Source organism: Artemia franciscana, chromosome 8 (assembly GCF_032884065.1).
Source record: "Artemia franciscana chromosome 8, ASM3288406v1, whole genome shotgun sequence".
Lineage (NCBI taxonomy): Eukaryota > Metazoa > Arthropoda > Branchiopoda > Anostraca > Artemiidae > Artemia > Artemia franciscana.
In genome coordinates this window covers 7,707,047-7,723,085 of record NC_088870.1, presented here as the reverse complement: position 1 = coordinate 7,723,085, position 16,039 = coordinate 7,707,047, and the positions used below count along the sequence as shown (strand labels likewise).

General features: G+C 35.4%; 1 protein-coding gene across 1 annotated transcript in view; it reads left to right on the top strand.

Annotated features, from left to right (window-relative positions):
• Nucleotides 1-16,039, top strand: part of LOC136030601 (E2F-associated phosphoprotein-like) — a 60,437-nt gene that overhangs the window by 13,325 nt on the left and 31,073 nt on the right. Inside the window, exons 5-7 of the mRNA XM_065709670.1 lie at nucleotides 845-968; nucleotides 6,349-6,444; nucleotides 11,025-11,174. Of these exons, the coding sequence (XP_065565742.1) occupies nucleotides 845-968; nucleotides 6,349-6,444; nucleotides 11,025-11,174 (370 nt within the window). The remainder of the gene's footprint in view (nucleotides 1-844; nucleotides 969-6,348; nucleotides 6,445-11,024; nucleotides 11,175-16,039) is intronic.

Below are 16,039 nucleotides of genomic sequence, written 5' to 3'. Positions count from 1 at the left end.
TTGACACTCCTGAGAGACAAGGGGGAGATTGGGATCCATATAAGTTCTAATGTGTCTTATTCAACATCCTTGTAGCTTAATGCCTGTTAATATATAGGAGAAATGGGCATTGAGATTAACTTTGAAATGGCTATTTATTGGAAGGGATTACAAGGGTTTGTGATGCCAAAAAGGAACCTTCTACCACTTAAAGAGGGAAGTGAGTTTCTTGGAAGATTCTGAGCTGGAGTTTGTCCTTACTACTGCTCCATTTTTTGTGATATTACTAAAGATCTAAACCACCCAGTGGCTGCTTGTAGTGGATAGAAAAACTTAAAGTTCGAACTTCTTGTTGTATATTTTGGGGACATTATATTTGGGAAAAATATGCGAAGGTATTGGGATCTTTGGACTATTAGACGGGCGGGGCAGATTCAAGAAATAGCATAGGATTGGGGAACGATGATTGTGTAGGGTTGATTATAGGTTTTCTTTTTTTTTTTTTTTTTTGGTTGGCAAGAATTTGGGTGCTATTTTTGTCTTTGCAAATGCTTCTGGTATTTGTAGCCATAGCCTAATAGCCTTTGTGCAGATAGTCTACCGATGTATCCTTCTTCCTCTAGAAATCTTAATACTGTTTTTGCAGATTTAATTTTTATAGTATTTTACTTAAGTTTTACACTAAAGTAAAAGGCAATTTGTCAAATTTTCCACCTTTTTCTTACATAATTTTATACCATACTACATTTTGTTTGTCTTTTTTTCGACTATTTATTCGCGTACGCGTCTTTATTTTCGGCGTTTTCATTAATCTTTTTTTGTTTTACAAGTAAAGCACAAATAATAAGAATTTCTTGATTTTTAGGAGTTTCGAAAAAGTATAGTGACAAACGTCGAGTTCTTTCAAATGAAGAACTTTTTTATGATCCAGAAATTGACGAAGAAAACCAATCTTGGATTGATAAAAAAAGACGACAATACCAACCAAAGTGAGTTTCATCTGTATTTTGAATGATGTCTGAACATAGTAGGTAGGGAATTTAGCAGGCTGACCTCAATCTTAGGATTCCAAAAGACTTTTCCTCTTCAAATTTTGTTAGAGAAATGTGTTAATATGCATGTACTTTCGAAAATGTTTACTATTGCATCCTGACTGAATTTTAATACAATAATAATTATAATTATGTACTTATTATCCTCTTACAAACGGTAAAAAAGTGGAGTACAACGGGAAAGAAAACATAAACTACAGTCAAACAATTAAACGAGACCCCCCCCCCCCTGAAAAAAGATATTAAAAAATCTAGTAAAAGAGGCGGATAAAACGATTGTTAGGACCGACACAAATTGGTGCATTGTCAATTCATTTTGAACTTAACGTTTCCATTGAGAGAATAATATCTATAGCTAGATATTCACTAATTATCATTTGGTTCCGAAATGATTGTTTCAAACAAAGTAAAAGCTTGCAATAACAGTGTGTCCTGACCCTCTTTATCTTACCTTTATTCAAAAGCAAATAAACCCCAGCGCAATAACACCGAAATATCGTAGAAAATCGAGTACAGTTTTGGTAGTGCTTGCTGCTGGAAATGTCTGGCTTATGGAATGCCCTGGCTTATGCTTAATATCTTAAGTCTTAATATCTTAAGACTATTAAGAATATTAAGTTATCTTAAACTTAATATCTTAAGTTTATACTTAATAACTGTATTTTTTTTTTTTTTTTATGAAAAGAACTAAGAAAATTGTGAACAGGAATCCATATCCACCGAAAAGGTTTGACTAGAGGTATGGAAAATTAACTATGATCCAAGGGATGAGAGTGACCAGTTCCATTGAAAATTAGATATTCACTTTTGACAAAATTGAACAATAATCCAATGCTTGATCAAATGCAGCGGTGACAGATCGAGCAGAATCGGACTAAACTTTCCTCAGTTCGGTTAATGAGAAGCAGGGCATTGGCATAAGCTTAATATGCCACGTCAATAAATATAACTTGTTTTGGACTCACAGCATTACAAAAAACCTTTACAACTAAAACAGTAAATAGGTTGTGCATAGCATAGTTAATACTGAAAAAAATATTCGTATACCAACTAATCAACGATAATCTTCGTATAATATCACGAGAAAAAGAATCTTCGAGTTTAGGCGCATTCGGTATACTTTCCTACCATTTACCATCAGTTGGAAACTTAGCGCCCGAACACCAGACTGCACGAAGATAAGGCGATTTACTTTTCTGTTTAACGCTTTAAACTTGCCCGCTATAAGATCTACCGCAAGCAGTCCACATCTTTAACTAAAACTTGGTTTGGCTCTCACTTTCTGAAGTTCTGGATCACATTTCTCACGCGAATAAACTGAACAGCTATTGCTTCAGCTTGGCTAATTGACAAAATAATAATTCTATTGTAAGTATTTAATTGATCACGTGTATCACTGGAAAAGAAACCATTGTTAATAATATGAAAAGCCACGGAGAATGGTTAGTAGCAAAGTGACAGTAAAAAAATAGAACGGCCAATTCGCATTTCCCAAATCATGTTTGCTAGTCTATTTCTTCAGCTTAGGAAGGAGTACTGAAGCTGATAGTGGAAATAAAACATAGATCTAAAGTAAGAGGAAGATGGTCAGAATCTCTCCTTATTGCCGAAGTGAACATCAAAGGAGTGAAGAAGGGGCCAAGCCGTCACACACAAGGATTCAACTCAGAAACCCTGCCCCCTATTATGGATATAAGAAAAGCTGCAATCTGTATTAATAAACCTGCTTGCAGCCGGTAGAGTATTGAGCAGGGTATCTTCCAACTAGATGATGTGTGAATTTTGTAATTTTAATGGCCAGCAAGTAACCATGAAGGGTTGAGAGATCCAGTTTTGCTAATTAAACCTTTTTGACAAGAGTTGGTAAAGCTCTAGACCGACCATAATGATTTTTACAGTATGACACTAATGCATAATTAGGTCTGTGTCACCAAGTGTTACAGCTTGAAAATTGTCAGATGAGCAGTAACAGACCAGGGTGATACTACAAGTATTCGTCTTATGTAACATGCGAGGCCACAAGAGGGCATACCCCGGATTCATTTAGCACTAATACTAAACACAGTATGATAAAGATTTCTTCGGAAACAGTTTACGTGGCAGACAGAAAACAAGTGTTCCTGGAGGAAAATGACGTCAAAACGGCTCAACTTTTAATTCAAACTAGGTACTTTGTCTATGGTTCTGTTAATGTTAAACAAGCACACCGAAATTATTAGATAGTTCATTTATGAGGGCTATAATGGTCTGAACGAGAGCCTCGACACGAAGACGGTGAAAATTAAATGGCATCCCAGAGGCACGAATTATCGACGCATTCATTTCCGGCAATTGTATTAGAGCTTTTTGTTACGGTGGGTTATAAAGGTCATGTGGTGATAACGTGATAAGATCACGCGAATCTTTGCGATAACGACTGTCGCTTGAGTAGTTTCAAGTGGAATCGAAGCTGCAATGTCCCTTGGTAATCCAAAGGAATGTAGATCATTAGTAATCGTCTTATCTTTAATTGTAGAAAAGTCTGCGGAAATGTAGTAACTTTTGCTGAAAGCCTGTAATATGCTAATGCGGGCAAACACGAAACTATATATATATATATATATATATATATATATATATATATATATATATATATATATATATATATATGTGTGTATATATATATATATATATAATGTATATATATATATATATATATATATATATATATATATATATATATATATATATATATATATATATATATATATATATATATATATATATATATATATACATATATATATATACACACACACACACATATATATATATATATATATATATATATATATATATATATATATATATATATATATATATATATATATATATATATATATATATATATATATATATATATATATATATATATATATATATATATCTAATGAAAAAAGAAATCACTAATGCAACAGCACAAACACATAAAAAAAAAGAAAAGGAAGACAGAAGGAGAAAAGGAAAAATGTTTTCCTACATTAGTAATTAATATAGATCAGTACTTGAATGAGGCCTTAACCCTACTCATCCATGCAATTACATAGGTAAAAGAGCATAGCCATACATAGGTCGTAACTATACGTAGGTCAACAGCATATATATATATATATACATGCCGTGAATTGTGCTTGACGCTGGAGTGCATTCAGAGTTGAAAAGTCATTAAGTTCACTTCAGTGACTTATGTCAACATTTGAAGAGCCTTCTATATCCTTGATGAGTCTTCTGCAGGGGTAATAAATTCAATCAGAGAACTCAGGTTTCACTCCACTTTATAATATCAAAACTTGATCCATGCAAGGATTTTAATCTGTATGACTGGGGCGCCAAGATTTGGTCTTGTGTCCCTTCCAACTCCTCCAATTTTGTGTATCATGGGAGTCATGCGTGGTAGTTTGGAAGTTCGCGTGTTTAGAGAGTTGAGTGGAAGTCTGTTTGCTAGGTGTCTTTGTGTCACACTTTGTGCTCAAATCTAAACAGGTGGAGCGTTTTTCTTTTGGTGTTTAAAGAGTGTATTTGTGTGAACATTAAGCTCACTTTTTCATAAAAATTTAAAGTGTTTAATATTTGAATTACTAAAATATAGAAACTTAAAGAAAAACAAATGTCAGAGTACCCATCAACAAGTATGATAAATAAGATTTGATTAGCTTAAACCTTGTCTATAGTAAATATTTCCAAAAATCCTCTATTAGAATAATCAGTCTTATCCTGTCAAATTGTCACTTTAAATAAGTCATTAAATTATTTCTCATTACTAGCGTTAATCTACAAACGTTTGTAGGTCGAAAACTGATGTGTATTACCTTGTATTGATTGAATACGAGCATTTGTTGTTTGAGAAACGCTACGTCTGTCAGTCCTTAATTTATGGATCTTCGACGTCTCAACACCAGGCTTTCATACTTCTTGAGCTAGATTGAATAACTTTCCGAAAAAGAAGTTTTTCAAAAAAAGTAAAGGCCATATTAAACTTAAAATCATCAGAAATAAAAACCTATAATGCTCAAAACGAGCATACTTTAAAATAGTCAGTTCATAAATTCTCAAAACAAGCGTTGATCTACACAAATTTCTAGGTCGAAAGCTGATGTGTTTTACGCTCGTTTTTATTGAATAAGATCACTTGTTGTTTGAAAAACGCTACGTCTGTCAGTCCTTAATTTATGGATCTTTGACGTCGCAAAACCAGGCTTTCAAACTTCTTGAGCTAGATTGAATAACTTTCCGAAAAAGAAGTTTTTCAAAAAAAGTAAAGGCCATATTAAACTTAAATTCATCAGAAATAAAAACCTATAATGCTCACAACGAGCGTACTTTAAAATAGTCATTCATAAATTCTCAAAACAAACGTTGATCTACAAAATTTCTAGGTCGAAAGCTGATGTGTTTTACGCTCGTTTTTATTGAATAAGATCACTTGTTGTTTGAAAAACGCTACGTCTGTCAGTCCTTAATTTATGGATCTTTGACGTCTCAAAACCAGGCTTTCATACTTCTTGAGCTAGATTGAATAACTTTCCGACAAAGAAATTTTTAAAAAGTAAAGGCCATATTAAACTTAAAATCATCAGAAATAAAAACCTGTAATGCTCAAAACGAGCATACTTTAAATTAGTCAGTTAATAAATTCTCAAAACAAGCGTTGATCTACACAAATTTCTAGGTCGAAAGCTGATGTGTTTTACGCTCGTCTTTATTGAATAAGATCACTTGTTCTTAATCACTTGTTCTTAATCACTTGTGAAAAAAAAGTAGAGGCCATATTAAACTTAAAATCATCAGAAATAAAAACCTGTAATGCTCAAAACGAGCATACTTTAAATTAGTCATTCAATAAATTTTCAAAACAAGCGTTGATCTACACAAATTCCTAGGTCGAAAACTGGTGCGTTTTACGCTCGTCTTGATTGAATACGATCATTTGTTGTTTGAAAAATATAATGTCTGTCAGTCCTTGATATATTGATGTTTTAATCTAAAAAAAGCTTTCGAGATGTCTCAACACTAGGCTTTTATGCTTCTCGAGCTAGGTTGTATTAATTTCAATATAGTCGTATTTAGGTCTACTTGAGCTATAATACCGCGCCGCTCCAGGCAGGTTTCCTGTTTTTTCGCTTATTCCTCTCGATTTTTCAGCACTTTTGGCTTTTATCTGGCTCACTATTTGGCAGTGTTTACTCTCTCATTGTCTCACACTTAATTTTATATATTGTGCTTTTTTTATTTGAGTCTCTTATTAAGACATCGCATAATAATAGTTTTACTTTTTTAGGGTAGTGGGACAGAGCAAAGTTTCAAAACTTCCAAATAGCGATGCAGTCCTGAATTGTCCAGCATGTTTCACTTTATTGTGTCTCGATTGTCAGAGGTAATTAAAGAGACAAACCTGAAATATAAATTATTTTTGAATTTACGGTGGTATCTTGTATGGCATTTTGACACTATAATTAGCTGATAGAAGTTTAATAAATGTAGATGAAAGATAGGAAATTCTTCTGGACTAAGCATCATATTAAAAAATAATACCTGGCACGTACGCAGGGGGGGGGGGGGGCTTTGACCCCCCCCCCTCTCCGAAATTTTGTGAAATGTTTAATTTCCCCATGGTTTCTTGGGATTTCTGGCAAAAGTAGGACATTTATTAAGAATCTAGATACGTGTGTGAAGATTTTTTTAGGATTTTACAGCATTCAATTATCTGGTCAAGTCACTGCCCAATTATTAACCCATTTTCTGTCTAACTTTTTACCCTCTTTCAAGTAATTAGCGATTGTACTGTTATTATATTTTTGTAAAGAGAGTTTTCTTTCCACAGCAAAATAGAAATATCCTTGATATTAGGGCGTTTATCCCCCCTTTTCAGGATAAAGAACAGCTTTTAATGGATCAATTTTGGAAACTCTCATTTTGTATTAAAATCGACGGTTTCGCAATAGAAGAACTACACCCCACCGCACCCATATTGCAATATTAACCCTAAAATTTCCCTTTCAGTGGGATATAATAGATTTAGTCACTGGTTCTAAATCGCTGTGAACATAACCTGAGCCTAAAACGTACTTTTGAGGCTTCAGTCTCCTTCCCCTCATCTGCTACAATACTGCAGATTAAAGTCAATCTGTATTTTCCGATATACCTACTTTTTGCATTTATTTAGTTACTAAATAAAAAAAGTGCTACTTTATATCTGCTGTTTCTAAGGTTTTGGGCTCCCTCGGAAAAAATTTCTGCGTACGTGCCAGCATGGTACATATTTGATTAGCTTTTTTTTAACCATAAATTAGACTGGCTAACGAAGGTGTGATGTGTTGTATCCCGAGATAGGATAAAAATTGATAACCAACTATAATTCAAGACTAGAGGCAATACCCTTGTGTTCCCCTTTGTAAGAGTCAGGAAGCTTCAATGTATTATTTTGTTCCCCTTTGTGTTCCCCTTGTGTTCCCCTTTGTAAGAGTCAGGAAGCTTCAATGTATTATTTTGTTTTTCCCAGAACCATTTCACTTGGAAGGAGTGGAAACTTCGAACGGGACTCATTCGATTGGAAATTAAAAATTCTAGTGCCATTTTTAAGAGTCACAAGTTATCGTAGAGTAACGAGCCCCCTCCACGCCCTAAAGTCATCCGATGAAAATTTTGACAAGGGCGTTAAAGTAAAACTTCAGAGAATGTTGAAATAAATCCAAAGACACTGGATACATGTGTATCCAGGTTATGAAAAGGGCGCATCTACAATATCTTAGGAACAACTAGGGTATTAATTTAAAACTTACAGGGTTATGACTATTACTATTATGACCCCAACTGTGACTATTTGATACTGCGGCTCTGACTACTTACAGCTTTAACTAATTTTGGTTTCGACTGCAACCACCTCCAACTTAAATGGCAAGACTACTTGCGACGCAATTACAAGTCTACTTGCCACTACAACTACTCACGACTGTAACGACTTGGGACCGTGACTACTCTAGACTGTTATTGTGATTACTTGCAACTGCGACTACTTGTGACTACAATGTTTACTACTTGAGGCTGCCACTACTACAGTTACTACGATGGCAATTACGACTGAAAGTACTACTTCTACTTCTTTTACTACAAATAGAACTATCGAACTAAAATAAAAGAATTCAAAAGCAGGTTGTCAAAAATGCTTATCTTTGATGCTTCATGTATGACTAAGGTTATTAAGTTGGAGATTTTAGGGAATATTGAATCAAACCAAAGGACTCCATCTATATCCAGGTGCTCAAAAGGGTGTATCTGCAATATCTCAAGAACTGTCAAGGGTTTTAAGTTTAAACAATCAGATAATGTTGAGAGGGACGTTGCACTGAATAAAAATATATTATGTGCATCCTGGTTGCAAAATGGGTGCATCTGGTAATGCCGACAGATATTAAGTTGAAAGTTTTAGAGAATGCTAAGGGGTATTTAACTAAATCAGAAGGCACTATATGTATCCAGGTTATGAAGACGACACATCCTCATATTCCAAGAACAGTTAGGGAAGGGTATTTAGTTGGATCATTCAGAGAATGCCTAGGGGGGATGTCGAATTCTATCAAAATTGCAACTATATGCCTTCCTTTTGTAAAAAGGGCATATTGCATTATCTCATGCTTATGGTATTTATTTGAAACTTTCAGGGAATATGTAGGGGGATGTAGAACTAAATCGAAAATTACTACATGAGGCCAGGTTATTAACATGGTGTGTGTAATGTCTCAAGAATAGTTAGGGGTATTAAGCTGAAGTGTTGAGGGGTATATTGAACTTAATCAAAAGACACTGAGCATCTTAGTTGTCAAAATAATGTATCTGCAGTATCTCAGGAACAGCTAAGGGTATTTAGCTGGACCACTCAGGGAATGTTGAACAAAAATACTAAGTACATCCGAGTGGTTAAAATGTTGCGTGCAGTATATGCATGGGAGTGATAGGAGTTGGTTACTGTCTCCCTTCTCCTCACTGAGAAAGTTCTAAAGCCTGTTGTGCCATTCGCAAATCACCAAAAATATAGACTTTTCATATTTGTGACATCAAAAAACAAAAAAATTACAGTTAGATAAAGCATCGAATTGCAAAGACTTCCAGACAAAAAATTTAGTATATATTCAACATTCAGTTTATTTTTCATTAGTTTTCTCCAATCATCTTGATTGTTATCGATAGTTACATTTATTTTTTAAATTAAGGCAAACTGTTCAAAATACTTCTACTTTTCAATGAAAATCAAATTACATATTAGGCTTTAACGCTTTTACGGTTAGGGCTGGGGCAATAGCCAAACTCCTGTTTGTAGTAATTTTTGCTTCTTTTAAGTTTGACCTGAGCATTCAGTTTAATTACTTTTCGTTTGAGGATTTATTTAATACTTCTTTCAGTAATTTTTGTCTTTACGGTTGATATGATTATTTATTTAAATTGCTGTTCATTTTGACGTTCTTTATCGTTTGACAGTAATTTCTGGGTTTTTAAGTTTGAATTATTATAGAATTGCTATAAAATGGCAGGTCTGAAATATCTCAGGAACAGTTAAGGATATTGAAACTTTCGAAGAGGGGGATGGCGAACTTAACCAAAATACAAGTATTTGCATCCTTGGAGTCAAAAGAAGGTCAGAAATATCTCAGGGACGACATATGGTATTTAGTGGAAACTTCTGGAAATGTTGAAATGATGTGCATCTAGGATACCTGCACAGAAGTAACAGGAGTTTGGCATTGCCTTCTTCTCCACTAACCGTAAACTATCTTAAGCCTATTGCGTCATTTGTGCTTCGCTGAAAATAAAATGTATTTTAAAAAAATATTATATTCAGCATTGAAAAAATAAAAGTTACACTTAATTAAAATTTTAAATTGCTGAAATTTCCAGGAATTGATATCATTATAAGTAAAATATTCAGTTAATTTTCTACAATTCTTTCCAGTTACCTTGATTACCATGATTATTAATTTTCATGTTCGTGGATGTTAAAAATACGTATATTTTTCATTAAAACGCAAATTGAGTAATAGGCTGTAGAACTTTTACGTTTAGAAGAAGGAAGGGGGCAGCAACAAAAATCTCATTTTTAGTATTTTTCGTTTGTTTTAATTTTGACGTAAGTATTAAATTTATTTTGACGTGAGCATTTAATTTAATTTTTACTCGTTTTAGGATTTGTTTATTCAGATATATCAGAACTGTTATCTTTATGTTTGCTTATTTTTTATTTAATTCCTGTTTGTTTTGGGTTTCATTTATTCTTTGATGAAAATTTACAGTTACGTTAAGTTTGAATTAGTATTGGACTTAATTTCTGCTCGTGTTAAGTTTAATATGGCTCTTTACTTTTCTTTTAAAAACTTTTTTGGGATGTTTTTGTTTTATTAATGACAAAAAAACGATGTCATCTCTGTTTTGATTAATTTTTTTTATACATGGTTGTTTCATAGTCGTATTATCTTTAGGCATTTGGAATCTTTGCTACTAAAAAAGGGGAAGGCTCCTTAGCTAGCTATAAATGCGAATACTTGCTTATTGGGAGTATCGAAAATGGAAAACGGCCTAGTGTGATGCAATGAAACTTGCGTTTTTAGGCCTTAATTTTCTGTGACTGTTTGTTGCGATTTCTTTCCTTTCTGTCTATTTTACCGTGTGTGTCGTTGTTCTTATGTGCTTTTTGCCAACTTTTTGCACTATTTTGTGTTTCTTTGCAACTTCAATTTCAAAGTTCAGTTATCAAGCCTTAATTTTTTAGATTCATTTCTGGCTCATTGTTGAGGTTGGCAGCCTGTCCTCTGCTTCGGGCTGATATGTTTATATACCCTTTGACAGTCCTTTATTTTTCTTGAACCGCTCCAATTTTAGTTAGTAATATTGATTTCTTTTTATTTACTTGACTTCTTTTGTTCTCTTCCTTTTGTTCCTTAGTGTTGATTTTTCACAATATTTCAGGCATGATATTTATGAAACGCAATATCGAGCAATGTTCGTATCGAATTGTAGTGTTGATGAGTCGCAAGTACTCAAACTGCAGCCCAAGATTTCCCACAAAAGAAAAGCCAAAAATTTTGGAAGAGGGAAAACTGAAAAACCTAAGAAATGGTAAGCTTTTAAATTAAGACTCTTTTTTATTCTTTGGGGAAGTACAAAAAAAGTGCGTTTTAATGGACAGTATATCATAAACATTTTGTGTATGTTTGGATTCCGTGTTTTGTGGCCAATACCTCTCCAGGCACTCCCAATCTATTCAAATTTGTTCAAACCTTCACTTTACTCCTTTCCGCAAGCTTTGATTTTCTTTGAATCTTTTCTAATGCCCTCATCATACACCATTTCAATTCGACCTGATTTTCGCTTTTAGTGGTTCAATCCGTATTTTGTGGCCAATACCCCTCCAGCCGCTCTTAATCTATTCAAATTTGTTCAAACTTTCACTTTCACCTCCTCCCACAAGTTTTGATTATCCTTGAATCTTGTCGAATGCCCTCATCACACACCATTTTAATGCGACTTGCTTTTCGTGTTTTATGTTTTAGTTTGTGTTTTATGGCCAATACCCCTCCAGACGCTCCTAATCCTTTCAAATTTGTTCAAATATTCACTTTTACTCCCTCCCACAAGTTTTGATTTTCCTTGAATCTTTTCTAACGCCCTCATCACAAACTATTTTAATTCGAACTGCTTTCCGTGTTTTGTGGCCAATACCCCTCCAAACGCTTCTAATCTGTTCAAACCTTCACTTTCACCTCCTCCCACAAGTTTTGATTTTCTTTGAATCTTTTCTATTGCCCTCATCACACACCCTTTTAATTTTACCTGCCTTTCGCGCTTTGTGTTTCAATCCGTGCTTTGTGGCTAATACCCCTCCAGATACTGCACATCCATTCAAATTTGTTCAAACCTTCACTTTCACCTCCTCCCACAAGTTTTGATTTTCTTTGAATATTTTCTATTGCCCTCATCACACACCCTTTTAATTCGACCTGCCTTTCGTGCTTTGTGTTTTAATCCCTGCTTTGTGGCTAATACCCCTCCAGATGCTGCACATCCATTCAAATTTGTTCAAACCTTCACTTTTACCCCCCTCCCACAAGTTCTCATCTCCTTTGAATCTTTTCTACAGCCCTCACCACACACCATTTTAATTCAACCTGCTTTCCGTGTTTTGTGTTTTAACCCGTGTTTTGTGGCCAGTACCTCTCCAGGCGTTCCTAATCCATTCAAATTTGTTCAAACCTTCATTTTTAATCCCCTCCCACAAGTTTTGATTTTCTTTGAATTTTTTCCAGTGTCCTCATCACACACAATGTTAATTCGACCTGCTTTTCGTTTGGCTTCAAATGGATGGCCAAAAACTACAGTCTTTGGCAATCTGGCAACTTTTATTCTTAAAATCGGCTTAGCCCTTTCATTGTAGACATAAAAAGTAAAATTGAGCTAATTTCTATGTAAAGATTATTGCATGATAGTCAATGTATCCGTCATTACCTGTCAATGTATGGTTGGAAGTCGTCTGACTGACCGTATTTCAAACAATAAGCTATACGAAAAATGTGGTCCTATCCCGTTTTCTATGGCTATAATGAGAGAAAGATTGAGGTGGCTAGCGCACATTCTGCAGATGAAGGATGACAGATTATCATTGATCGTCCTCGACGGTCAACCATTCAGGATCAAAAGAATCTGAATGGAAGGAGGTCGTGAGGACAGATTAAATGGAAATGTGAACTTTCTGGAGAGGCGTAAAAAGGGAAGCTTTGAATAGATTGGGATGAAGGGGGAGTGTGTGTAGCTGAGTTGGCCTCAGGCGGCTTGTTGCTGCAGTGAGCTATTAGTAGTAGTATTAGTAAATGTGCACAGTATATTATCTGTACGCTAGAAAACAATTAACATATTCTTCTCGGGCTTTTGAAGCTCCCAAGTCTCAGATAATCCAAAATGAGACTCTTTGACAAATTTATTCTTTGAGTATAAAATAAACAGAATTTGCATGAAAAGTGGAGAGCAAGAATTTAAAATTTCCTTGGCCAATTGATTTTTATATTCGTTTGAAAAAAATGGTTTAAATAGGAAGGAAATTGTGATGAAAGTCAGGATGATAATTTTAAGATACTAAACTAAACTTGTTTTCGTAAATGTTTTTGAGTTGAGAACTTGTTTCCTCAAAGTTTGATTTTTTTTTATCTTTGTTGCATTAAAGCTCATATTACATTTCGCCCTTAAGGAATGGGGTGAGGAGTCGGAGGTTTCAACCCTGCACGTATTAAGCTAACTCCTTTTTGCCTTAAGTTTGACCTTATTATTCGTTGTATATACATTCTAAGACCACAATGGCTATACATGACTTAAGAAACAAAGAAAAGAAAAGCTATAATACATGAAAAATAAAACCAAATAGGTGAGAAAAAACGAGGATTTTGTCAGGCAGTAGCAAACTATGAAAACGAAAACAAGCAAATATTTCGACAAAAAACAGACAAAATCTAAGCTTTTGAAGTGAATTCTACAAGAAGATAAAAGACTATTTCTTTCATTTATTCTGGCTGGTTTTTTTATTCAGTGTCTTCAGTGTAATTGGTTTATTTTGGGGGGGGGATTAGGCAAGCTGTAACTTCTCCAGATATAGTCTGTTCTTTATAACTTAGAGTGTCTGCCTGACCATGTGTTTTTATGGCACTTGGTATCTATCAAGTGACATATAGCAGTCGCAAATTCTGTCGGTCGGTCTGTTGGTCTGTCTGTCCCGATTATGCTACTTTAGGCACTTCCAGGTAAGCTAGGACGATGAAATTTGGCAGGCGTATCAGGAACCAGACCAGATTAAATTAGAAATTGTCGTTTCCCCATTCGGCCATCTGGGGGAAGGTGGTGGATCATTAAATCGGAAAAATTAGAAAAAAGAAGTATTTTTAACTTACGAACGGACGATCGGATCTTAATGAAATTTTATGTTTGGAAGGATATCGTGTCTCAGAGCTCTCATTTTAAATCCTGACCGGTTCAGGTGACGTTGGGGGAGTTGGGGTGAGGAAACCTAAAATCTTGGAAAACGCTTAGAGTGGAGGGATCGGGATGAAACTTGGTGGGAAAAATATGCACAAGTCCTAGATACGTGATTGACATAACCGGAACGGATACGCTCTCTATGGGGGAGTTGGGGGGAGGGTTAATTCTGAAAAATTAAAAAAATTGAGGTATTCTTAACTTATGAAGGAGTGATCGGATCTTATTGAAATTTGATGTTTCGAAGGATATCGTGTCTCAGAGCTCTTATTTTAAATTCCGACCGGATCAGGTGACATTGGGGGGAGTCGGGGGGACCTAAGATCTTGGAAAACGCTTAGAGCGGAGGGGTCGGGATGAAACTTGGTGGGAAAAATAAGCACAAGTCCTAGATACGTGATTGACATAACCGGAACGGATCTGCTCTCTTTGGGGGAGTTTGGGGGGGGTTAACTCTGAAAAATAAAAAAGAGGTATTTTTAACTTACGAGGAGTGGTCGGATCTTAATGAAATCTGATGTTTGGAAGAATATCGTGTCTCGGGGCTTATTTTAAATCCCAACCGGATCCGGTGACTGTGGGGGGGGGGGGACCTAAAATCTTGGAAAACACTTTGAATGGAGGAATCGGGATGAAACTCGGTGGGAAATATAAGCACAAGTCCTAGATACGTGATTGACATAACTGGAACGGGTCCGCTCTCTTTGCGGGAGTTGGGGGGAAAGGTTAATTCAAACAAACTAAAAAAAGAGGTATTTTTAACTTACAGAGAAGTGATCAGATCTTAATGAAATTTCATATTTAGAAAGACTTCGTAACTCAGATCTCTTATTTTAAATCCCGACCGGATCCAGTATCAATGGGGGGGGGGGCGGAAATCTTGGAAAACGCTTAAAGCGGAGAGATCAGGATGAAACTTGGTGGGAAGAATAAGCACAAGTTCAAGGTAAGTGACTGGCATAACCGGACCGTATCTGCTCTCTTTGGTGGAGTTGGGGAGGGGGGAGTAATTCGGAAAAATTAAAAAAAAATGAGGTATTTGTAACTTACGAACAGGTGATCAGATCTTGATGAAATTTGATACTTAGAAGTTATTGAAAGATTAAATTAGAAATTGTTGGTTTCCTGATTCGACCATCGGGGAGGGGGAGTGGGGGGACGATTAAATCGGAAAAATTAGTAAAAAGGAGGTATTTTTAACTTGCGAACGGGTGATCGGATCTTAGTGAAATTTGATGTTTGGAAGGATATCGTGTCTCAGAGCTCTTGTTTAAAATCCCGACTGGATAAGGGGACATTGGGGGGAGTTGGGGTGGGGGAACCTAAAATCTTGGAAAACGCATGGAGTGGAGGGATCGGGATAAAACTTGATGGGAAAAATAAGCGCAAGTCTTAGTTAAGTGATTGACATAACTGGAACGGATACGCTCTCTTTGGGGGAGGGTTAATTCTGAAAAATTAGAAAAAATGAGGTATTTTTAACTTATGAAGGAGTGATCGCATCTTATTGAAATTTGATGTTTCGAAGGATATCGTGTCTCAGAGTTCTTATTTTAAATCCCGACCGGGTCTGGTGACACTGGGGGAGTCGGGGGGGGGAGTACTAAGATCTTGGGTAAAGCTTAGAGCGGAGGGATCGAGATGAAATTTGGTGGGAAAAATATTCACAAGTCCTAGATACGTGATTGAATTGGGTATTTTTAACTTACGAAGGAGTGATCAGATCTTAATGAAATTTCATATTTTAGATGGACCTCTTAACTCAGATCTCTTATTTTAAATCCCGACCGGATCCAGTGTCATTGGGGGGGGTGGAGATCTTGGAAAACGCTGAAAGTGGAGAGATCATGATGAAACTTGATGGGAAGAATAAGCACAAGTCCAAGATAAGTGACTGACATAACCGGATCTACTCTCTTTGGTGGAGTTGTGGAGGGGGGGAGCAACTCGGAAAAATTAGAAAA